Source organism: Urocampus carinirostris, chromosome 2 (assembly GCF_059441175.1).
Source record: "Urocampus carinirostris isolate Australia breed hairy pipefish chromosome 2, RoL_Ucar_1.0, whole genome shotgun sequence".
In the NCBI taxonomy this organism is placed as follows: Eukaryota; Metazoa; Chordata; class Actinopteri; order Syngnathiformes; family Syngnathidae; genus Urocampus; species Urocampus carinirostris.
The window spans coordinates 63,003,866-63,029,554 of record NC_142350.1 but is presented as its reverse complement, the minus strand read 5'-3'; the positions used below and the strand labels follow the sequence as shown (position 1 = coordinate 63,029,554).

The 25,689-nt window shown below is 40.5% G+C and overlaps 1 protein-coding gene across 1 annotated transcript in view; it reads right to left on the bottom strand.

Annotated features, from left to right (window-relative positions):
- Positions 1-25,689, bottom strand: part of etv1 (ETS variant transcription factor 1) — a 57,546-nt gene that overhangs the window by 7,486 nt on the left and 24,371 nt on the right. The window contains exons 3-9 of the mRNA XM_088327482.1: positions 15,944-16,073; positions 15,689-15,859; positions 14,529-14,779; positions 8,202-8,273; positions 8,058-8,126; positions 5,226-5,395; positions 2,380-2,481 (exon numbers count right to left, since the gene is read on the bottom strand). Of these exons, the coding sequence (XP_088183608.1) occupies positions 2,380-2,481; positions 5,226-5,395; positions 8,058-8,126; positions 8,202-8,273; positions 14,529-14,779; positions 15,689-15,859; positions 15,944-16,073 (965 nt within the window). The remainder of the gene's footprint in view (positions 1-2,379; positions 2,482-5,225; positions 5,396-8,057; positions 8,127-8,201; positions 8,274-14,528; positions 14,780-15,688; positions 15,860-15,943; positions 16,074-25,689) is intronic.

The following is a 25,689-nucleotide window of genomic DNA, read 5'->3' as shown; positions in this document are numbered from 1 at the left end:
GTTTCCTCCGGGCACTCCGGTTTCCTCCCACATTCCAAAGACATGCATTTCAGGTGGATTGACTAGTCCAAATTGTCCCTAGGTGTGAATGAGCGAGCGAGTTGTCTGTCCCTGTGTGCCCTGCGATTGGCTGGCAACCAGTTCAGGGTGTCCCCTGCCCACTGCCCGATATTTGTTGGGGTGGGCTCCAACACCCCCGTGACCCTACTGAGGATAAGCGGTGCAGCTAATGTGATGAGATGAGATGAGATATTTTTATATTATTATATTTTACATTTTTTATTCCTGTAATTTATAATATCACATGTTATTTTTACACTAAACCACAAGGGGGCGCTCTAGGCCAGTGTTGATCATTTCAACCTTGATTTCGACGTAAAAGCAGAATGAGGAAGTAACAGAATCATCTAACCCCCGGGACCTACCTGGAGTTGTTAACCGGTAAAATTGACACAGAGAATGAAGGTTTGATTGGGTTTAGTGATTTGGAATGAAGATGATAGTTTTGTAAGCATGTCCGTTGTGCTTGAGTTACATAAATATGAGAGTCGTACGTGTAACGTTAGTGGTTTCTATTATATTTTTATTTTAGGTTGCCTTTCAAGATGACATATATGTTTTTGGTGTTGGATTTTATTAAATAAATTTCCCAGAAAATGCAACCTATACTCCGCATACGACTTCTACATGTTAATTTCATATGTTTATTTCTTCGCACTGTGTTAAATATGATAAAATGACATCTGAGCCCTTTAGTGTTCCGCAGGGTTCAGTACTTGGCCCCCTTCTTTTCAGCATTTACATGCTTCCATTTGTATAGTAGTATAATATCAGTTCCCATTGCTACGCAGATGACACTCAACTATATCTTCTGATGGAGGAATCTGTTACACTAAACTGTGGAAATTTGGAGATAAAAGAATGGATGTCACTTAACTTCTTCCGCCTTGACTCTGAAAAGACCGAAATGGTAGTTATTGGTCCATCTAAATGCCGTAACTTGTTCTCAAAAACTGCTCTGAGCATTGACAAATGCAATATCACCCAGAGTGACTCAGTCATATTTGACCCCGATCTGTCCTTTCAAACACACGTTAGATACATTACTAGACCAGCTTTTTTCCTTCTTTGCAACATTGCTAAAATTCGCCCCATGCTGTCTCAGTCGGATGCGGAGATTATAATTCATGCGTTTGTTACCTCCCGTCTCGATGACTGCAATGCACTATTCTCTGGTCTCCCGAAGTCCAAAATCAAGAGCCTTCAGCTAGTACAAAATACTCCAGCAAGGCTTTTAACTAAGACAAGAAAGTTTGACCACATTACCCCGATTTTAGCTAACCTGCATTGGCTCCCTGTTAGCTTAAGATGTGATTTTAAGGTTCTGTTGGGAGTATACCAAATCATGCATGGACTTGCTCCCTCATATCTTTCAGATTTAATTCTCCTGCATGTTCCGGTCCGGAGTCTTTGCTCTGAAAAAACTGGGATGCTCATGATCCCAAGAGCCAAGAAGAAATCCGCAGGTTCGAGAGCGTTCTCCATCCGGGCCCCGGTGCTGTGGAATGCTCTTCCCCCTGAGATTCGATCTGCAACCTCAGTGGAAATGTTTAAATCTAAGCTTAAAACACACTTGTATTCTATAGCATATGGATAACCTATATTTTATGTTTCACTCAAGGCTAACACATCAACCTTCCTTTTAGTCATCATCCTTCCGATCTCCTCTTTCTTCCACTCAGTCGCTTTACTTCCACATCCTCTCACATTTAGTGACCCCATAACTAGGGTTTGCAAGACCTTTCGGTCTCCCACCCCCTTTCTTTGTCTCGCTGTCTCCTAGGGAGTAGAGATAGAGAGCTGTCGGGCCCTGCTGTTGAACAAAAGAGTGTGTTGTGTCACCCTGACCCGAGTGACATGGCCGCTTTCTGGTGTCCCGTTTCATCTGGAGGGACGAAGACATGACCAACTTGGGTGATGCGGTGCTTAACTTTTTGGGTGTTTGGGCAATTGGGTTGGCCATGGTCCAAAAAATTTTGTGTGCGTTTTTTTTGCTTTTTTTTCCCCTTTTATTTTCTTTGTTATTGTATGTGTTGTCTTGCTGTCGGTCACTCCTATCTAGGGATATGACCAAGGTAGATACATAGATAAATAGATATTTTATGTTGACAATATCAGGGGATGGTGTCATAATAGTCTGTAGTTTACAATAGTCTTTGATCTGTGCAGCCCTTTGAGACTCTTTGTGATCAAGGGCGTCACAAATAAACATGATTTGTTATGGCTGGTGTCATATAGTCCGGAAAATACGCTACCCATCGTTAGTGAAGATTAATTTTACCGCTGATCCCGACTGGATTTTCCATGCACTAGCCTCACCTTCTGCATGATTCCTTTCTCGTAATAGTAGCGTAGCGATCGGCTCAGCTTGTCGTAATTCATGGCCGGTCGGTTCTTCTGGATGCCCCACCGCCGCGCCACCTGCAAACACAACAATGGCTGACGCTCGGCAGATGCCATAGAGAAAAGAGTCCACGTGGCGCTAATGACGTTGATTAGGGCACGCTGTAGTGCCGTGACTGCCGTGCTTGCCGTTTATTACCGCGTGCCGGGGAGGAAACAGATGTTATTGCACCTGTCTGACGGAGACTGGCACCCACCTGCTCGCCCCCGGATCACCCCGACTTGTAAAAACATCTGGGGGATTTTCTGCATTTTCATGAAGGGGGTGGGGGTATTTTTACGGAATATCCTGATATATAAACATGTGAAAAAGAGTGTTCATTTTACCTCTGAAAAGTGATGGGTCCCGGGGACTCGCATGCTTAAAAATCTATGGGTCCCCAAAATGTAGTGTGCTCCATGCCCTTACAAACTGTCGTATTTTCCCTTATAAAATACAAAAAAATCTCTTTTTTTTCAAACATGTTTATTTATGTAGTTTAACATGTTATATTGTACATGTGTTTTCTTATATCATATATATTGTTAATGAATATTTTGTTGTGAGACACTGAGTTGCTCGACATGAATGAGGTTTATTATAAAAAAAAGTTCAAAAATGAAGTCGCTTGGACGTTCACTGTAGAAGGAAAAAATACATGCAGATATAATTAAGTAGAATAATACATTTTCTTATTTAAATTATGAATTCATTTTCTGCATTAAATTATTGTTGGTAATATACTGATTAAAAGGGATCACCCCAAACCTGTCCTTTTTTCATTTTCTCCTTTTATACTTCCTTTTTTTCTTAACTTCTTTATACAACATCACCATTCGTAATATAATGCATCAAAGCAAGTGAGCCGTTTGAGAGCCGGCTCTTTAATGAGTTGAGCCGAAAAAGCCGGTTCTCTAAAGAGAGACGGACTTTCACTTCACAACTCGAACTGGAGATCGGCGTGCAGACGAAAACTCGAACCGCAAGACCAAAACAACAATGGCGGATCTGCCTCACGAAAAGTTTGGAGTGCGGTAAATCTTTGTTAAAAAATGATAAAGACATTTTCGTGTCAAAAAAATTGCGCACGTTTATTTGACACGATGCGTCCCCAGCAAAAATAATGCGTCTAGGACGCAGGGTTGCAGGCAAACGAGAACACTGGAAGAAACACAAGTTGTCTGTTCCAGAAGAAATGGTGTTGGACGACAAGCCACATGCTGCTTTATTGGATTTTTAATCACAGGGTTCCAGTTTTGTTTCCGTCTGTTTTAGTCCTGTTTATTATTTTCTCCAGTTTTCGTTCCCGTCTAGATTCTCCTGTTTATTTTCGATATCCTGGTTCATTATCTAGATTCAAGCCTGTCCGTTCTGTCCTATGCGGTATCGACCCCATCTGTCCAATATTAAATCGGGCAATTGGAATCGATCTTGTCGGTCTTCCTGTCTTTCCACGTCAGACCGCTGCCTAACGTGCATGATTCCCCATTCCCCGTAAAATAAAAGGCTTGCGTTAGAACGTCACGCGTTTGGGTCCTGATCCTGTTCTGGTTCTTAACAAAGGCGCACCTAAAAACCCTGAAAATGCGACTTGAAGAGTGGAAACTACAGTGGATTTAAAATAGAAATGCATCGTAATAATTAAATGACACTGCATTGATTTGTGAATGAACTAATTCATTTTAGTGTTGAAACCCGATATCATATTGTTTTTTAATGTAGGCGCTCTGAATATTTTTTAATATAAACGTATTTATTTCAGTATAATGCAATTGTAGCTGTTACTGAAATTGTTTTTCATGCCCCTTACAGTGTTCTCGTTTGCCCGCGTCCCTGCGTCCTAGACGCATCATTTTTGCTGGGGACGCGTAGTCTGAAATCAACGTGCGTCCCCGGGACGCAACTTTTTTCACACAAAATTGTCATTATTACCCGATTACATTTTTTTGAAACAAAGATTTACCGCACTCCAAACTTTTTGTCAGGCAGAACCGGCAGATGTTGTTTTGGGCTCGCGGTTCGAGTTTTCGTCTACACGCCGATCTCGAGTTGTGTAGTGAAAAGTCCGTCTCTTTTTAGAGAACCGGCTTTTTCGGCTCAACTTATTTAAGAGAGCCGGCTCTCAAACGGCTCACTTGCTTTGATGCATTATATTACGAATTATTATGTTGTATAAAGAAGTTAAGAAAAAAGGAAGTAAAAAAGGAGAAAATGAAAAAAAGGTTTGTGGTTATCCCTTTAATCAGTATATTACCAACAATAATTTGATGCAGAAAATGAATTAATAATTTGATGATTAAAACTGAATGAATATATAGATTTTTATTATATATTTGTTATCGATTTACAGTTTTCAACCTCGATAACACAAAATTTTGGGGACCCATAGATCTCTGTTAGGACCCATAGATTTTTGAGCATGCGAGTCCCCGGGACAATTTTCAGAGGTAAAATGAACACTGGCCCTTATAGTGCAGTGTGCCTTGTATATTAAAATATATCACACAATACTACTTTTTGGGGAAAATACAGTATATTCTGGTATTTCATAGTTTATTTCTTGTTGCACTGAAAAGTAAATGGTTTTAGTTCAAAGTTTAAATGAGTTAATTGTTCACAGTAGAGTGTAAAAATCAAATGCTATTGTATTTTCGTAGTATATTAGATTCTTTAATATAATTAAGTCCTTTTTGTGCATAATGTTACATAATTTCGTAATAAATTGATTAAAACAACAACAAAAGTTCTCCAAAAACGACGGAATTCCGATCATCATTCTGACCTCTTCGGGTTCGATGAGCTTGAACTCCATCCCTCGGCCCGTCCAGGCGATGAAGTGCGAGTTTGCCGGGTCGTCCAGCAGCGCCACCAGGAACTGCCACAACTGGAGGGATCCTCGTCGCTGATAGGACGGACCCTCGCGGTAAAGCCCGGCCTCCTGTTTGATGTCACCTGAAAGGAAGGAAAGTGTTGAGTCGGCAGAATGCGAAAATTCTAGATTTGCTCCGTTTTGAGTGGTTTCATGACCAGTGTTGGGTATAACGCCGTAATAAATAACGCGGTTATGTCATGATTACAGATTGGAATTACCTGTGCCCGCTCTGATTGGCTCCCTGTCCCTATTTAAACCCAGTCCTGTCTATCCCCTGTTGTCAGTCCGTCTGCGAACCTAAGTGAATACTAGGCAAGCCTTTTTCGACCCTGACTCCCACCTGTCCCGTTTTGCGCCCGTCTGTCTCCGGCTACGACCTTTTCTGCTCTCCCGTCCCGGCTTACAACCCTTTTTGTCCCCGACTACGTCTACTCTCCCGTTCTGGGTTACGACTCGTTTCCGACCCCGACCACGTCTTGCTCTCCCAGTCCCGGCTACCGACCCATTTTTCCGTCTGATACCGCCATCTCTCGCTACGGGAGATCCACTTCCGTGTTCGGCTTATAATCCGAGTACGAGAGCGACTTATCTCCCGTGTCCAGCGAACACCGGATCGTGGGCCCAGCCCTTCTTCTTTGTTTCTATAAAATTGTTACGCGATTGGGTCTACCCGGTGTGCTAATCGTGCGTTATTTTTTCAGTAACGGGGTAATCGTAGTCATTATTTTTCCACCGTTACGACGCCGTTACGTTACTGACGGTCAAAAGCTCTGCGTCACTTTAAACAAATTGAAAAAAACTACCAGCTGTAGCGAGTCTACTTTGCTGTTCATTTGTCATCACTGTACATTCGAGTATAGCGCCTGTAGGAGCCAAAATGAATATGTGTCATTTAATGTTGTTCTGGTTTTGTCCATAGGGTGGCGCACGTTAATTTGGTGGTGTATACATCTAGCAATGCGAGTATTGTCAGGCAGGTACTTGACCTAGGAGGGCAAAAGGGTTTTTGACCACTATGCTAATCTGCAAACAAGCTATCCAACACTGGGTTTGAGAATGGTAGTATATATATATATATATATATATATATATATATATATAGATAGATAGATAGATATACACAGACGCTCCCCTACGTACGACCATTCGACTTACAAAAAGCGGTAGATAGGATCATTTTTTTCGGGATGTCAAAAAATGAAAATACGTTTGGCGCTGTGAGAGGTCACCTAGCATCCACCCGGAAGTAAAAAAATCCGCTTCTTCTTCCTAGTTTGTGTGGAAAAATTCGATACTGTATCTCCAGTGAGCTAAGAACATTTTTATTGTTTAATATCTCGTGCATCCATTCAATATCGTTGGTGTAAAGTGTGAAGAAGGGGCGAGCCATTTCTTTTGAAATTAAAGTGGAATAAGAAAGCTTGATACGGTTGAGAAAATGGTCGGAACGCTTTTTTCGGCCACTTTTTTGCACAGAAGAGGGCCTCTCGAAGCGCATCTTCCAAAAGTAAGTTAAACTCCATTTCATTTATCTTTATAGAGCAAATTATTTTTCGAAATGTTTATTTTTCAGTACAAAACAATACAGGTTACTTATACAAGCCTAATATAAACATTAAACATACAAAATATAGCACTGAAGCAACTTACAAACAAATTCAACAACGATCGTCCGGAATCTATGTCATTCGTAAGTAGGGCAGCGTTTTAGATTCAAAAGATTCAAGTTCAAAATATATTTAGATGTATTCAATAGATTCAAATATAGGCATGTAGCATTGGCGATACCACTTTTAACATTATTTAATATTAGTATTAAATAGGAAAAAAAAGTAAATTCTATTTTTTTCCTAATATTCCATATAAATATTTTATAAACCACTACTAAAATGTAAAGGAAGAAAAAATAAGGAAAAATTTAATAACTAAAAAAATATTTTGGTATAGGGTTTTCGGTGGAAATTTAAGTATTTTTGTTCCTTTTGCAGCATGTATATGTGACAAAATTCCGAGTTGTGATACAAGAACCAGCTCAGTAGCCTAGATGGTAAGGCGCCCGCTTTGAGACTGGGAGGTCGGTGATTCGCGCCCCGGCCGAGTCATTCCTAAGACTTAAAAAGTGGTCGGCGGCGCCCTCTGTTGGCTGCGGCTGCATCGGCTCGCTACAACGGGTCAGGTGCAATCGACATTTCGTTCTGTGTACATTGTTACACAGAATGACAATACAAGGAAATTATTATATTATTATTATTAAGTACATAACGGTGGCGATAATTTAAAAATGAATACAAAAACATAATGAAAATGTAATCCTTATTCTTTTGTAAAATTTTACAGAAATATTAGATAGAACATTAGTGAAATTTAAACCAGTAAAAATGGATAATAATAAAATTTAATTTGGTTTAATATATATATATATATATATATATATATATATATATATATATATATATATATATGTGTGCGTTAAGCGCACCTCTGATTTTCTTTTCTATAAAAATATTTGTATTTGTATTAATTTGTATTGTAAGTGACATTATTGAATATGTGCAGGAAAGGATTAAAATAATATAAAATATTTTATTCCCAACGTAAAATATGAACACAATGCATAAACTTTACATTTAATATCCTTCAAAGTCCAATTTCCAGTTCTGGCGCATATCATTGCTGACACCAGCCATTTTGAAAGTGTCGGTACTCGCAATGGCGGCTGATTTTGAGGAATTTGGTGCCCACCTTCTACTTTCTCAGGCACCACACAAGTATCGTCGTAAAAGTGTCGGGCCACTTTGTCGAACATGCAACCTGGAAAACCAGAATGAAGGGACCGTTAGTCATGTTTTTTTTAGCTGTTTGTTTGATGCACACAAACGTTGCTACCTTCAGTTCGGTTGGCGTGGGCCAGGTAGCCATCTTGGCGCAGGTAGACCGAATGGCAACTTGGCACCTCGGCTGCAAGCCAGTTATGACAGTTAGTACAAATAACAAAAAAAAAAATAACACATTTCTGATAACATACACCAAGAATCTCATTATGTTCACTGTTATGATGAAAACCCACAGAAAAAACTGTAAACACCCAAAAACGACCACACTGCAACCACTCCCTTCTCTCTTCTCTGTGCTCAAGGTCAATTTTGTCACAGTTGCCATGGTGCCCAATTAGCCCCACCCGTGTGGCGCCAGCTGCCGCTCGTTGGCAGATTAGCTTTCCGTCTATTTAAGCCCAGTGCTCTCACTCTTCCTTTGTCAGTCCGTCAACGAACTTCTGCCCCGCAAGACGTGGGTTTTGACTCGGTCCTGTCTCCTGTTGGTATTTCCTGTCCGGTATTGTTCCCGTTTATTTTGTCCTGTTTAATATCGGTTTCCAGTGTCGTTTCCGTCTAGTTTGTCCTGTTTAATTTCGATATCCTGTCTGTCGTGTCCTGTCCGGTATTGCTCCATCTGTCCGATATCTGCTCGGGCATTGATCGGTATTGATTCCGTCTATTTTTGTCCTGCTTATTATTCTCCTCCAGTTTTTGTTCCCGTCTAGTTATAATAATATATATTCCTGACCAAACAAACCAAAACGACCTCAAATGTGATATTTACTCGCACATAAGCCTACATCGTATGTAAGCAACCCCCAATAAAACTGCTTAAAAATAGCCGCATACAAAAAGAGTTCCAAATATTAATAAAACATGCATCGAGACAACACAAATTATTAAAATATGTAGATAAAAAGATTAATATACTAGTGAATTGTCATGGTTGCCATGGCGGCGAATTGGCCACGCTCCTTGTGTGTCACGGTTGCCATGGTGCCCAATTGGCCCCGCCCGTGTGGCGCCAGCTGCGGCTCGTTGAGAGATTGGCTTTCTGTCTATATTTCTGCTCTCTTGCTTCCTTTGTCAGCCCGCCAAACGAACTTCTGCCCCACAGGACATGGGATCTGACTCGGTCCTGTTTTCCTGTTGGTATTTCCAGCCCGACACTGTTCCCGTTTATTTTTGTCCTGTTTAATTTCGGGTTCCAGTTTTGTTTCCGTCTGTTTTCGTCCTGTTATTTTCTCAAATTTCTGTTCCCGTCTAGTTTCTTCTGTTTAATTTCGATATCCTGTTTCAATATCAGTCCTGTCTGTCCCGTCCTGTCCGGTATCGCCCCCATCTGTCCGACATCTGCTCGGACAATTGGTATCGATCTCGTCGGCGTCTGGCTTCCTATCATTCCACGCCAGACTGCTGCCTAACATGCATGACTCCCCATTTCCCGTAAAATAAACGGCTTGTGTGAGAAACGTCACGCATTTGGGTCCAGATCCTGTCCCGGTTCTTGATAAATTTTTTGCTTGTTTCCAGTATCTTGAGACATTTTTACAAAATAACTTTACCCGTACCTAATTTTAACACAAAAATGACCTCAACACTTTTAAGTAACTGAGGGAGGAAGACAAATTTATATTGATATTATCTATTAGGATAAATGTCACACAGTAAAATGGAATGGGCTGAAGAATAAGCTTTTGTCGGGTTTTCTGAATTTTCATCCTAAAATATATGGTGTGGCAGACGAAAACTCGAAAAAAAATCGAAATATATAGCTTTGGGTCATAAAGGTTCCCGACCCCTTCCATACACGCTTGCGGACAAACTAACAAAGAAAAAAAAAATTTGAAAATGGATCGGTAAGAACCAAAAAAAGCAACTGAAATTTACCCACTACGATATTGGAAAATGTTAGCATGTCAGTAGCAAACGACAACGTTGATAGCATGCTAGCTCTCTAGGGTGCGTTAAGCTAATTGTGTCGTTGTGTCATAATACCAAGATAGTGCAAAACAAATTGAGCATTCGATCTTCATCAAACTTCATCTCGCTAATGGGCCCGTGGCGGAAATGTCGCTAATCGCATTAGCCGTTAGCCTCACCCCTCCATATCATCTTGTCCTCCTGTCAACATGTCACTTAGTAGTCAGCTCAAAATTTGTTATAGCGTTATCATTTATGCCGAAAATGTTTTCAAAGTCTAACTACAAATGTTACATTTGATCCTCTCAAGAACTTAGCAAAGATTTGCATCTTGCTAGCACGCTAAAATTAGCTTTACTATATACTGTACGTTTCTGCACTAAAGTGAAGCGAAGATTGAAAAAAGATGGAAAAAATCCAATACATAATAACTTTAAATGCTATTATTCAATACACGCATGATTAATTTATAAAAATACAAAAATGAAATAAATGAATACATGTAAAACGAATTGTTGGCTCTGACACATTCAATGTAAATGTGATTCTTTAATGAACAGTGTAAATATTTACAACCCAAATAAATATAAAAGACAAAATATTGAAAAAATTAATCTGAAACAATAAAAGTGTGATAATGATTCATCCCAAAAATTAATAAATGTATTATCATAAACAAATAAACTCCCCAAATTAATAATAAATAAAATTTTAAAAAAGCAAATACACGTAAATTACATAAATACAAAAAAAATAAAATAAAATAACACATGTATTTACTATTGCGTTGGATCAATATAAGTGTGATTTATTTTTAAACCAAAAATTTTGCAAATTAATCCTCATAAACAAAACAAAACAATAATAACAATAAATACAACTAATATCCAAGTGATTAGTAAAAAACAAAAACGAATAAACCCCAAAATTAAAAATTCAATGCAACTAAATTAACATATTTAATAATGTGTAAAATCAATATGAGTGTGAAAAATGAATAGGCAAAACATGAATTATCATTAAAAATAACTCAAAATACCATTAAATACAATTAATATACAAGTCATAAATACAAAATAAAAATAAAAAATACCCAAAAAATAAAATAACTTACGCCTTTCGGTCATGCATGTTTCATGAGAATATGAATAAAATGCTATTCAAATGAGGGGCGGTCCTAAGTGAGTTTAACAATTTTCTTATTGGTTGATCAGCAAGTCAATGTAAGACTCATGTTGATTATACACTTTTATTTGTGTTTATTTACAAAATATAGGTAGAGCGCTCGTATTGGGATCAAGGGATCCCAGTTCGAATCCCGGCTCGTCCGTGTTACATGTCGAAGTGTCCTTGGGTAAGACACTGAACCCCTAATACCCCCAATAAGCAGGTTAGCGCCTTACATGGCTGCAAGACCGCTATTGGGAAATGTGGAGCACATTGTAAAGCGCTTTGGGAAGTCATTGACTTGAAAAGCGCTATTTAAATGCAGATCATTCAATTCAATTTTGTGCCACTGACACCTATAGACGTCAAATCTCCATGTATCACGGGGGAGTGTATGAGCTAATTTTGGGAATTTCAAGTGTAGTTGTGTGCAAATACATTTCATGAATGAAGGTAGCAAAGATCAGAAGCTTTTTTCCAATTCTGAGCAAAGGAGTGATTATGATGACCAGTCATAACCTCTGCCCACTCCCTCATTAGCAGGCCACACAGGAAATGGCTCCCACCACACACCCTCACCCAACCAGACCCCCATTGCCTAATAATGGGCAAACTCAATCAACCCCAGCTTCTCTCCCTTAATCTACAGGATAGCACTAGACACGGTAATTTCTGGACTTCAGAGGGCATCTAATGAAAAGCCACATGGACCAAATTGCATTTGCTTGTCATCGTTCCTTGTGGATGAAAGGAAACTCTAGTGACCTGGCATTGACGCTGAGAGAAGTATACCGTTTCGATAGATAACGTCCACTGCTGTTCAATTTTGAATGTATGAATTGAGGGGTTGATTTATGGGCGCAAAAGTAGAAATATTGTGAGTGCTTTGTAAGTGTTGAATAAAGTACCTACCGTCAAATTGCCTGTTTTGCTCCTTTTATGTATTGTATGAAAAATGGTGGCAAAAACATGAACTACCGTAAATTCCGGACTATAGAGCGCACCTGATTATAAGCCGCACCCACCACATTTTAATAGGATAACCGCTTTTGTACTTACACAAGCCGAACCTGTATATAAGCCGCATGCGCCCACATTAAGACATGTAACACAATCACGAAATTAACTCAAACCCGACATTGCGTACCGCAATTGTAACTGAACATGTAGTGCACAGTCCAAAAACAACAGCCGGTATATTGAACATAGAATGATACCGGTACTTAAGATATGACGCAGACCTGCAGAGTCCGGGTCCCGTTGAAAATAATCCAAGGAAAAAAAATGTATATTTCCAAAGGTAAGGGTGGGAAAAAATATATATCCACTATTGTCCTCTGCGACCACAAACACGTCTCACTTTTACTCCACTTCCCATCAGCCCCCGTTGTATTCGCCCCTTCTTTTTGATTCGCCCGTGGAAAACATATCAGAATAAGTCTCTAAAATAAATACATTACAAAAATATACAGTTGCAAATACATATTATACATGGTTACACATATTTACAAAGAAAGACGGTACACCGAGAGAGAGTTTTCAAAGCTTTAATAATAATATTATAACTTTCATCCCAAACCGTGCCTGTGAAGGGTAGCAAAACGCTACTAGGAACACGCTCGCAACACAAGGAAACGGGTCTGTTAAAAAAAAAAATACGGCACTTGTAAAAATCATGGTAAACCGTGCTCATCTTCCTCCTTATAACTGACGTCATTAAAGTAGCCTTCCCCAGTATGGGAAAGAGACTTTGTCATATAGATGTCGACTTAAGCTCTTTTATTCAAAAACACGCTAGCAACACACTCGCATATATTCCACCGGTCTAAATCTTACCTTTTGTACTCGAGCGCCGCAAAATATACATAAATTGGCCGCATCACTGAATAAGCCGCAGGGTTGAACATTTGGGAAAAAAGTAGCGGCTTATGGTCCGGAATTTACGATACTTTCTCTTGACGGTGTCCAGTGTTTTGTATGCGTATTTGTATAATCACTGTTTTCTTAAGTATTGCTCAGCTATTCATACAGAAATATATTACAGGTAAGGACTTTTTTTTCTAAGAACAAAACAAAAAAGTACAAGCTGCACCGTATTTGAAGCAGAAATTCAGCAGCTTGAACTCTGGAATTTACAGTACCGTATTTTCCGCACTATAATGCGCACCTAAAAGCCTTTATTTTTTTTCAAAAGCTGACCATGCGCCTTATAATACAGTGCGCCTTATTTATGGATCAACATTAATTTGCAAAGTCTTCCAACTAACTTGCAGCCGCCGACTAGATGTTCCCCCGAACGCCAAGTAGTACGCGGTGTATGCTGGGATTTATTTACCGGCGTTTCATTGGCTAACCAATGTGTCAATCATCATTTGAATCGATCACTATTGGCTAAAAATATTCGGAGGTCAAGGGGCGGATCCTTTTTATCATTTACAGGCTGGCATTGGCTTGAACGGCAAAACAAAGCCTGAAATTGGCCGAAAAAGATGTGTCAATCATCAGTTGAATCGATCACTATTGGCTAAAGTTATTCAGAGGTCAAGAGGCGGATCCTTTTTATCATTTACAGGCTGGCATTGGCTTAAACGGCAAAACAAAGCCTGCAATTGGCCGAAAAAGATGAATGTGTATAGCACGTTGGGTTGACGACATAGAGAGCATTTTATTCTCCTGGATTTACTACACTCACGGATATAAGAGGACATTGGCTGCACATTATTATGAACACAACGACTTCTGTGAGCTACTCCGGGTTTTATATTATCCCTGTATCTTGTTTCAGACTGAACTCGATGTTTCTGTGATAAGCGGTGCAGATAATGGATGGAATTAAGTGTCTATTTTTAAATTAAACTCAATTCCAAGTGTTTATTGTCATATGCACAGTAAAGTAGCGAGCGAAAAAGAAAATAGAAACTAAGGAAAGGTTGGCATTTCTTGAATCCCAAGACTTTAACCTTCCGAATGATGGAACGATGCATTTGAGTGATATCGTACGGACACTGCATCCGCACGTGTTCTCGACACGTATTTGCGTCTTTGCAAGCTTTGGGAATGTTAAGGGGGTAATAAGTCTGACTAAACTATCTGAATGTTTTGTCCACGTTCCCATTGTAGCGCCTTATAATCCGGTGCGTCTTATGTATGTCAAAAATAGGACCAAAAACGATTTTTTCGGGGTGCGCCCTATAACCCGGTGCGCCTTATAGTGCGAAAAATACGGTACTTAATCCGGATCTGTACTTTTACCTTCACGTTACACAGTTTGCATACATTTTTCTCGCACGTAGGCCTCGTTCCTCACCTGAATCGTAGTTGAAGTCTCGGGGCTCCTGCTTGATCATCATGGCGCCGGGGTACATGTGGGGCAGCGGGGCGCCCATCATGGCAGGGTGGGATTCGAACAGCGGGTCGGCGTATTCCTGCTTGAAGCCTTGAGGAGGGAAAGGGATGCTTGGCTCCGACATCTGACGCTGGTACAGGGGCCGAACGTCCCGGGACATGGTCGGCGGCGACGGGAACGAGTGGCAAGGCTCGGAAAGCTGACGGCGGAATCTGAGGAAAAAGCAATCAAAAAACGGAATATTTAATTTCTGTTAATAGTTGATTGCGACATTGCGTTTGACATCATAAACAACCCTTAGCAAAAAGTATGGAATCACCAGTCTCGGACAATCACTTACTCCGACATTTTATTCTGTAGAACAAAGGCAGATAAAAATCATGAAAAAATGATAATGTTTTGGCATTCAGAAACACTAAAATAAATGAATACAAATCTTTGTGGTGATCAGTAAATGCTACTTTTATAGACCAGGCACAGGGAAAAAATATCAAATCACTATATTCCGAGGAAAAACATTGGGAATGAGTGCATTTTGAGTAGAAAATAAGGACACACCCACTCAATTTTCTTTCCTAATTCGGGCACCTGGCTTAGATTAAGTCTGTTTGTTAGTCAGATTTAATCTAAACCAGTGCAGTTATCAAACCTTGGAGGGCTCCTGGACCAAATGGATTGTCAAGAATAATGGTTCTAACAAGAGAGATGTTTCTTGAGACCAATTACAGGATCGTCAAACTTCTTGAAGAAGGTAACTCTACGCGTGTGGTTGCCAAAGATGTGGGGTGTTCACAGTCAGCAGTATCAAAGATTTAGGCCATGTAAAAAAAAAAGATTGGGAAGGTTGTGAAAGCGTTCCTTGGAGAGAGACGCATCGAGTCAATGTAATGTCCTGCAAATAGCCCAGATATAGAATAGAATAGAATAGAATAGAATAGAATAGAATAGAAGATATCAACCTAACTAAAAAAACGTGTGGTGAAAATGGAAAAACATTGCCCACAGCAAGGCTCTGACCTGCAAAGATGATCTGGTAACTGCTATCCAAGATAAAACATACTTTTTGTTCCCTCACGAGTAAGTAGTAGCTAACATCCTTATCGCTAACTTCCAAGGTGTACCTGTGGTCCATGGTGTAGGCAGCATCAGGTAGGGATGGCGGAAGGTGGGCGTATGTCCGTTCGGGTTTGGGCGTCGGGGCGGCATGATGAAGCGGGGACACGGGCGTGCTACAAGGGGGCGTCACCGGGCTGGAGGGCTTCATGCCTGCGTGCTGCTTTTGCTCGTAAGCACTGCGGCAAAAACGTCAAGAAACAAATACTTTAGTTGTTGTGTGCCGTGTTTTGGGGGGCGAGGGGTGAGAAAGGAGCCGGTACCTGATGTTGTACAGGCATTTCTCCCCATACTGGAGTTTGAAGGGCCTCTCTTGGCTGCAGGTGGAGCTCAGCTCGGAACACGGACTGTGGAGCTCCCTCTTGATCTTCAGCTGCAGGCCGTGAAAAGCCACTGGAAGAAGAAGTTCGGGGAGAATAAATGATTTTCTCGTGTTTTGATTGACAGCATGAGTGGATCTGCCGAGGGGGGGGGGATTCAGGGGGGTGGGGATGGTGGGGTTGTATGGCAAAACGCGTGGGGGGAATAACCTTTCCAGGTCATCGATCCCGGGTCAAAAAGATTCTTCCTGTGGGGAGACCTTTGAGGACATGAGCATGGGGGGGATAGTCCCAGGTACTCCTGAGACAGTGTCTTCAATCCATTTGAGTATTTGCATTATACAGCTTTTATTTTGTGTAAAATTAATTCATTTTCCAAACTGCGTATCCTGTGCTATTTCCGTTAGCATCTCTTTGGGATTTCACGTTATAGGCTAGCATAAAACGAGCTGGATTTTGTTCACATATTGAATTTTGATGAAGAAAACTTAAAAAAATGAAAGTATCTGATCGAAGTAAGCAAATGTAAAAATTGGCTCCCGAAACAAGGTTTTAATTACTAGTCATATTTTTCGTTTCCATTTCTATTTTTCTCTCTATATGTATAAAAATATATCAGAAACGCTTATATTTTTTCACAAAAATGAGAAAACGGGAACTATACGTCTGAAAATGAAATAAAAATGTATCAAATACAAACAAGTGTATCAGGTGCAAAATGAGAGAACATATTTTAAAGATAAAAACAGGTCAGGTATTACCTTTGTTTTTCCCAATTAAATCAAGAAAAATCTCATCTCATCAGCTACACCGCTTATCCTCAGTAGGGTCGCGGGGGGGCTGGAGCCCATCCCAGCCATCTCCGGGCAGTGGGCAGGGGACACCCTGAACTGGTTGCCAGCCAATCGCAGGGCACACAGGGACAGACAACTCATTCGCTCATTCACACCTCGGGACAATTTGGACCGGCCAATTCACCTGAAATGCATGTTTTTGGAACGTGGGAGGAAACCAGAGTGCCCGGAGGAAACCCACGCAAGCACGGGGAGAACATACAAACTCCGCACAGGAAGTCTGGAGCTGGATTTGAACCCACGACAGGTTCCCATGACATGAACTGTGCCGCACAAGCGCTAACCACTGCGTCGCCGTGCTGCCATGAGATGAGATGAAGAAAAGTATTTTTTTATTTTTTTTAATTGGACATTTTGCTCAAAAGTTGTCAATTTATGCTATATTAAATATATTTATATAATATAAAACCTGTACAATAATCCAATATGGAATTTGACGGATTATTTGCTTATTTAAAAAAATATTTTACTTTAATAAAATGAATTAATTTATGAAATATTTCGAGAAGAGTAAGAAAAATGTAAACCTAAAATTAGCGAATTATACCAATATGAAATCTGACTGATTATTTTGCTAATTCAAAGTTCTTTTTTAATAAAAAGATTCAATTTATGAAATATTTTGAGGAAAGTAAGAAAAATATAAACCTAAAATTAGCGAATTATTCCAATATGAAATGTGGCAGATTATTTTGCTCGTTTAATTTTTTTTTTAGAATAAAATTATTTATTTCATGAAATATTTTAAAATTAGCCAAATAATTTGATATGTAATCTGGCAGATTATTTTGCTCATTTAAAATTTTTTTTGAGTAAAATGAATCAATCTATGAAATATTTAGAGAAAAGTAAGAGAAATATAAACCTCAAATTTGCAAATTATTCCAATATGAAATCTGCCACATTATTTGGCTCATTTCAATTTTTTTAGAATAAATTATTTATTTTATGAAATATTTTAAAATCAGCGAACTAATTCTATATATAATCTGGCAGATTATTTAGCTCATTTAAAATTGTTTTTTTTAATATAATGATTTAATTCATGAAATATTTTGGGAAAAGTAAGAAAAATATAAATCTAAAATTAGCGAATTATTCCAATATGAAATATGGCAGATTATTTCGAACATTTAATTTTTTTTTAATAAAATGATTTATTTTACGAAAAATTTTAAAATTAGCAAAATAATTTGATATGGGGGGCAGCACGGCAGCGCAGTGGTTAGCGCTTGTGCGGCACAGTTCATGTCATGGGAACCTGTCGTGGGTTCAAATCCAGCTCCAGATTTCCTGTGCGGAGTTTGTATGTTCTCCCCGTGCTTGCGTGGGTTTCCTCCGGGCACTCCGGTTTCCTCCCACGTTCCAAAAACATGCATTTCAGGTGAATTGGCCGGTCCAAATTGTCCCTAGGTGTGAATGAGCGAATGAGTTGTCTGTCCCTGTGTGCCCTGCGATTGGCTGGCAACCAGTTCAGGGTGTCCCCTGCCCAATGCCTGGAGATGGCTGGGATGGGCTCCAGCCCCCCGCGACCCTAATGAGGATAAGCGGTACGGCTAATGAGATGAGATGAGATGAGAATTTGATATGGAATCTGGCAAATTATTTTGCTCATTTAAAGTTCTGTTTGAATAAAATGAATTAATTTATGAAATATTTTGGAAAAAAGAAAAATATAAACCTAAAATTAGTGAATTTTTCCAACATGAAATGGCAGATTATTTTGCTCATTACAATTTTTTTTAGAATAAAATGATTTATTTTGTGAAATATTTTAAAATTAGCAAAATAATTTGACATGAAATCTGCTCCGTCCGACTTTTATTTTGTTATTTCCTCATTTATTCTTATCAAAATAAGAAATATAATACTTAGAGGTAGCAAAGTTCTCTGACAAGAGTATAGCAGATGGTTAAGTTACGTTAAAGGGACACTGTGTAATATTTGACAACTAACGTTGCTGTATTGTGTAGTGCGACCAAAAACGAGTGCTGCAAATCACAAGGAAGAATGCAAACTATGGAGACTCAGAGTGACCAAAACGCCTACTTTTTCTTCTCATTTCTATTACCAGACCTTCACAAGGTTTTTGGGGGTAACGTTAGCAGCAAGATGGCGGACCATCTTGTTGACTTCCTCTAGGTGAGGCTGGTGTTATTTAAAAATGAATACATATTTCTCTTAAATGTATTTGATACTTTGTGCATTTTTGCTTGTTATTCCAATCATTATTGTTTTTTTTAAATGATTAGTTTTTATACCACTAGGAGGTGCTAAATAATACACTTTGTAAATATTTACTAGAATAAGAACGGTATTAGGGCAGCACGGCGGGGCAGTGGTTAGCGCATGTGCGGCACAGTTCATGTCTTGGGAACCTCCTGCGTGGGTTCAAATCCAGCTCCAGACTTCCTGTGCGGAGTTTGTATGTTCTCCCCGTGCTTGCGTGGGTTTCCTCCGGGCACTCGGGTTTACTCCCACATTCCAAAAACATGCATTTCAGGTGAATTGGCCAGTCCAAATTGTCCCTAGGTTTGAATGGGCGAGTGAGTTGTCTGTCCCAGTGTGCCCTGCGATGGGCTGGCAACCAGTTCAGGGTGTCCCCTGCCCACTGCCCGATGATTGCTGGGATGGGCTCCAGCACCCCCACGACCCTACGGAGGATAAGCGGTGTAGCTGATGAGATGAGATGAGAAGAACGGTATTAAAGATGAAAGGAAGTACTTTTGCAGCTCGGTGGCGCAGTGGTTAGCGCGTGTGTGGCTCAGTTCTGAGGTCTTGAGATCGAACCTTCTGTGTGGAGTTTGCATGTTCTTCCCGTGCTTTTGTGGGTTTCCTCCCACATTCCAAAAACATACATTTCAGGTTAATTGGCGGGTTCAAATTGTCCCTATGTATGAGTGAGTGAATGGTTGTCTGTCTCTGTGTGCCCTGTGATTGGCTGGCAACCAGTTCAGGGTGTCCCCTGCCCACTGCCCGGAGATAGCTGGGATGGGCTCCAGCACCCCCGCGACCCTACTGAGGATAAGCAGTGCAGATAATGGAAGGATGGATGGAAAGTACTTTTACCCCCCAAAATTCCGCCATTTTTTTTCATATTGGACTTTTGGAGTGGCCATCATTGAACACTTCTGTCTTTTCTAGCGCGTAGAATTTATCGCAAGCATTTGACGGAAGAGCGATAGCATGGCGACCACGTCCACGTCACAAACAGAAATGTCACAATAGATTTTCAACGGCGGGGTGCCAAGGTACGCTAATCGATCGCGGGCGCCACGCCAGACGCTTCCTTTTCTGGCGTAGAATGTCACGGCCATCACGGCGTGATTGCTCTCATTATCTACGCATCGATTGAGGACTAAGACGTCCGGGACGATTTAGCCGTTTCGCTAATATTTACTAGAAATCAACTTTTGTTGTGGAGCTGCGTCCGTGAGGTAATTGCTTGTCCGACAAATCTCGTGTAGCTTCGCTCGGGGCCTGGGTTGCTCCACCTTGTTAAGTTTTTGTGTATTCTGGTCATCTGATGTCCTAGTGACGTGGGGTGAGGCACGGTAAGATTTATAAATAAATGAACCTCGAGAGAAAGAAAGATATACGTAAATTTAAGCATTTATCTTCAAATCAAACGTTTGTTTTATTCCGATTTCGAAATCTTCGTTCGGTTTGGAAATTTCGAAATTTCGGTTCGTTCGGCAATTTGCATACTCGGCAGCCAATCAGAAGCCTGCATCGAATAACTTCGTGCTTCCGGACTTTCCCGAGCATTATAGGGTTCCTCATTTGCATATCATTTAGACGCACAGAGAACACAAAAAAAATGAATACGTGGTTAGAAATCAAGCCAAAACCTCAGCCCCAGAAGAACCATTCAAAAGAAGCTCACAAAATGTATGACGCGACAAAACGTAAACGTACATTAAAAGCAAGAGGAGCAAGAGGAGTTCACGTGGCTTGTAGCAGACGACGCAACGCAAACATTGCATGAATGAAGATGAGTAAATACAGGTACATACTGATGGCAGATGGAAAACAGCGATGGCATAGCGACCAGCGACCAGCCCGGTGGCCTAGATGGTGGGGCGCCCGCTCCGGGACTGGGAGGTCGCTGGTTCAAGCCTCGGCCGAGTCATACCTAAGACTTACAACATTGGTGCCCATTGCCTCCCTGCTTAGCGCTCGGCATTAAGGGTTGGAATTGGGGGGGTTTGGTCACCTAATGACTCCCAACACAGCAGTTGGGTCTAAAAACCCGGCGCCGATCGACGGCGACGAGTCACATCGATAGCTTCGCGTGACAAAATGATTTCCGGTAGATATCATGTTGATGGTTGATACTGGCTGAATAATAAATAAAAAAATAAAAAAATATATACATGCAAAGAATGTTATAAGTAGATTTCTAATAAACTTAATTTTAAAGTGTTGTTCTGTTATAAATTCCGATTATCAATCCTTAATACTTTGCAACAATGGGGTTTTTTTGCGATGAGTCATCTTATTGTGTTTCAAGTTGTGAAAAATGGGGCAGGCAACTTTATGGTGTCCGGTAACCTTTTGTCATGAGTTTCAGAAACTGGTCTTACCCTAAAAGGCTCAGTATGTAATGTTTAGTGCCTCATAGTGGTGGAAAAAACAATGATTTGAATGGTTGGTTGGATCCCTTAACCACACGGGTCGTAGGGCACCATTTCCTGTGGTGTACCTTGGGCAAGTACAGCCTGGTGGTGCCCATCCCTCTCCACCCAGTCTCAAATCGCGGACCCTTCACGTGTTTGGTGAATATGCTAACCACAGTTTTAGGCAAAAATACATGAACTACCATCCATCCATCTATCCATCCATCCATTATCTGCACCGCTTATCCTCAGTAGGCTTGCAGGGGTGCTGGGGCCCACCCTAGCTATCTTCGGGCAGTGGGCAGGGGACACCCTGAACTGGTTGCCAGCAAACAGGGACAGACAATTCGCTCGCTCATTCACACCCAGGAACAATTTGGACTAGCCAATTAACCTAACAGGGGACAACGAGAGAAAGGGAGAAAGAGAAAGAAAAGAGAGAGAAAAGAGAGAGAAAAGAGAAAGAGAGACAGAGAGAGTGAGAGAGAGAGAGAATGTGAAAAACAAAAGAGATAAAAAGAGAAATAGTAAGTGACAGAAAGAAAGAAATCCAAAGAGAAATAGAGAGAGGGAAAGAGTGAAGGAGATAAAAGAGAGGAAGAGAAAGAGAAAAGCGGAGAAAGAAAGAGGGGGAAAGCAAAAGAGAGAGAGAAAGAGAAAAGACAGAGACAAGGAAAAGAGCAAGGGAGAGCAAAAGAAGGTAAAAAGACACAGAGAGAGAAAGAAACAAAGAGGAACAAAGAACGAGAAAAGAGAGAAAAAGAGAGGAAGAGAGAGCGAGAGAGAGAGAGAGAGAGAGAGAGAGAGAAAGAAATACAATACAGCGTCTTTGTGAGAGACACCTTGCTTTGGCAAGATCAAGTTAACATATTTCAAGCTCGTTTTCTTGTGCTTGCCTCAGGCGTTGTCTGGCGGGCTGGATTCAATCCCTTAGTAGGCCTGAACCGGCCCTCGGGACGCCTATTTGACACCCCTGGTCTAACTATTTACTGTTACCGTTTACTGGTACTGGAGCCAACCATAGGTTGATTGCCAGCCAATCGCCAGGGACATTGAAATTATTTCTTTAAAATTTTGCAGACGAAATGAAATTTCACCTCCATTGATATCAGCATTTAGTATTGTTTTTGAGGTTTGGTATCGGTCTAAAAATTTGTGTTATCGACAGTCGCTTATATAAATAAATTCATACACAAGCCACCCTGCCATAAAGGACCAATCCAAAAATCCTGGCCAATTAATGAGTCCTTGGCTGTGACATGTTGGACATTCTCAGGTACGAATGGTGTGTTTTTGCCGCCTCTATTTGGCAAACTCGTTCCCGAAACGAAAAAGTCAGACGGGGAGGGAAAAAAAACAAAGATTTTTTGGCAAAGGTTGCGGGAAAAAAAAGCCTCGGATTCCATTTTCACCTACTGTAGGTGCTGGCCTTTGTCGTTAAATGGCGGAGACGGAACGTGTGGCCCCATTTTACACCTCCGCCGTTTCCCGCTAAGTTATGCTAATGGTAAGCATCTGTGGAGACGAAACAAAGGAGACGCTTCTTCCTTCTGCCGATTCCGCCATGCTGGTTCCACCGAGATGTGACTTTCAAGACGACCGCTAAGTTCTAGTCACAAGGTTTAAAAGCGGAAGTTGCTCATATTTTCCCCAAAAAATTGTTTCATTATGCTATTTCTACAGATTGTGTGGGACGAAATGGAGGCAGTAGGTCTCTATGTTCAATCATCTGTCAAAAAATGACATGGACAGGAAGAACTGAGCAGGAACTCCTCAAGGTTCTCAAATAGGAATCAGGACAGGAAAGAGTCAGGGTCGGAAGGCTTGCCTAGCGTGAGCAGAGGTTAGCAGACGGACTGACAACGGGTGACAGGAAGACGGGTTTAAAAAGAGACAAGCAGCCAGTCAGCGTCCGAGGCAGTTGGCGCCAAAGGAACAGACTCAGGTGCCTCGCAACAGTAATCATGACACATTTTTAAACCATTTACTGTACCTCCTAGCAAGCACATCAATGGCACCCCAACACAATGTTTGCACTCTCTTCCTTCTCTGACTCGATTGTTGTGTCACTTTCTTCCACTTTTCCTTCCTCTTAAACTTTCTCGGGACAAAAAAGGGAAATAAAACCAACAAAATCACAATCAAACGAGATGTGGTCCCTCATAAACACAATTGAGACGGTGGTGATTGAGTGATCAGGAAAAGAGATTGAGAATACTGTCATCTCCTGTTTAAGAGTGTAATTGAACCTCTGTTTTTTCTTCTTCCAAGCATATTTTTTCCAAAGGCAAAGGCCCACAACCCACTGTTGAGAAACTCAGACCTAAAGGCTGTAATACAAAAAATAAAGGTTCCAAGGGCAATTTCTATTTTCTAAAAATTGGAATAACCAAGTTGGTGTTAAAAAATAAATTATTTCTATCTATCAATCTACCCGGGTCATATCCCTCAAGAGGGTGACCGACAGCAAGACAAACACATACAAAAAAAAAGAAAATGAAAAAAAGGGAACAAGTAGCAAAAAACACACACAAAAATGTTTGGACTATGGCCAACCCAAATGCCCAAACACCCAAACAAGTTAAGCACCGCGGCACCCAAGTTGGTCGTGCTTTTTCGGACCAAAACCCTAATTATAGGGTCACTAAATATGAGAGGATGTGGAAGTAAAGCGACTGAGTGGAAGAAAGAGGAGATCGGAAGGATGGTGACTAAGGTTGATGTGTTAGCCTTGAGTGAAACAAAGATGAAAGGATAGGGTGAATTACAAAAAACAGATCAAATCTTTGAATTCAGTCAAGTCAAATGGGTAGAAGTGTTTAGCCCATCCATGGTGTTTCCAATTGCATGATAGCATCAAGCTAGCAGACTTGGGCAAAAATTCCGTTTGAGTTTTATAGTCAGCTAAAACACACTTGCTACAAATAATCGCCAACTAATTGGTAAGGAAACTGTGTGATAAAACATGTGAATGTTTGAAGAATTTTAACCAGTTAATAACCCTAACCCTAACCCTAACCCTAAACCCTAACCCTAACCCTAAACCCTCAACCCTAACCCTAAACCCAAACCCTAACCCTAATTAAAATTTGTGATCAAATTTGCTTTTTCGGTTAAATTTAAAAAAAAAATTATAGACATTCCCAATGTGCAAGTAATATATACTGTACTTAAAGCCCCAGTCAGTAATATTTGAACACTAGAGGGCATTGTATTGACTGATGCGAATGAAAACCAGTGCCAAGAGCAGAGCGTAGCAGCAGGTTGTCGGAAAAACATGGCGGCGACTTCTAGGTAGGGATTGCACTATGTAAAAGAAAAACAAAATTCATGACCTATGATTTCTTATTAAAAAAACATTGGTATAATAGTTCATGTATTTTTGACTAGTATTCAAATCAATGTTAATTCTAATTATTACACACTGTCCCTTTATGAATTCCCATTTGTGTTGAGTTGAACATGTCATCATTTTTGTATTTTTGAGTTTATTTTTAATTGTTTTCTATATATTTGTGCAGTACTGTTTTCCAGAGAAAATGGTTTACTTTTTATCGTTGTTGGACTGTTTTATGACAATGTTGTTCATTGTGATGCAATGTTTAATAAAAAAGTTTAAAAAAATAAAATGGCAGGAATAAAAAAAAATCCTTAAAAACTAAATTGTCATGGTTGCCATGGCGCCCAATTTGGCCGCGCCCGTGTGGCGCCAGTTGCGGCTCGTTGACAGATTGGCTTTCTGTCTATTTAAGCTCAGTGCTCGCACTCTTCCTTTGTTAGTCCGTCAACGAACCTCTGCCCCGCAAGATGTGGATTTTGACTCGGTCCTATTTCTTGTTGGTATTTCCTGTCCGGTACGGTTCCCGTTTATTTTGTTCTGTTTTATATCGGTTTCCAGTTTTGTTCCAGTCTAGTTTGTCCTGTTTTGATATCTTTCCTGTCTGTCCCGTTGTTTAATATCAGGTTCCAGTTTCGTTCCCATCTAGTTTGTCCTGTTTAACTTCTATATCCTGTTTTGATATCAATCCTGTCTGTCCCTGTCCGGTATCGACCCCATCTGTCCGATATCTGCTCAGGCAATTGGTATCGATCTCGTCAGCCTCTGGCTTCCTATCATTCCACGCCAGACTGCTGCCTATTGGGCATGACTCCCCACTTCCCGTAAAATAAAAGGCTTGTGTGAGAAACGTCACGCATTTGGGTCCTGATCCTGTTC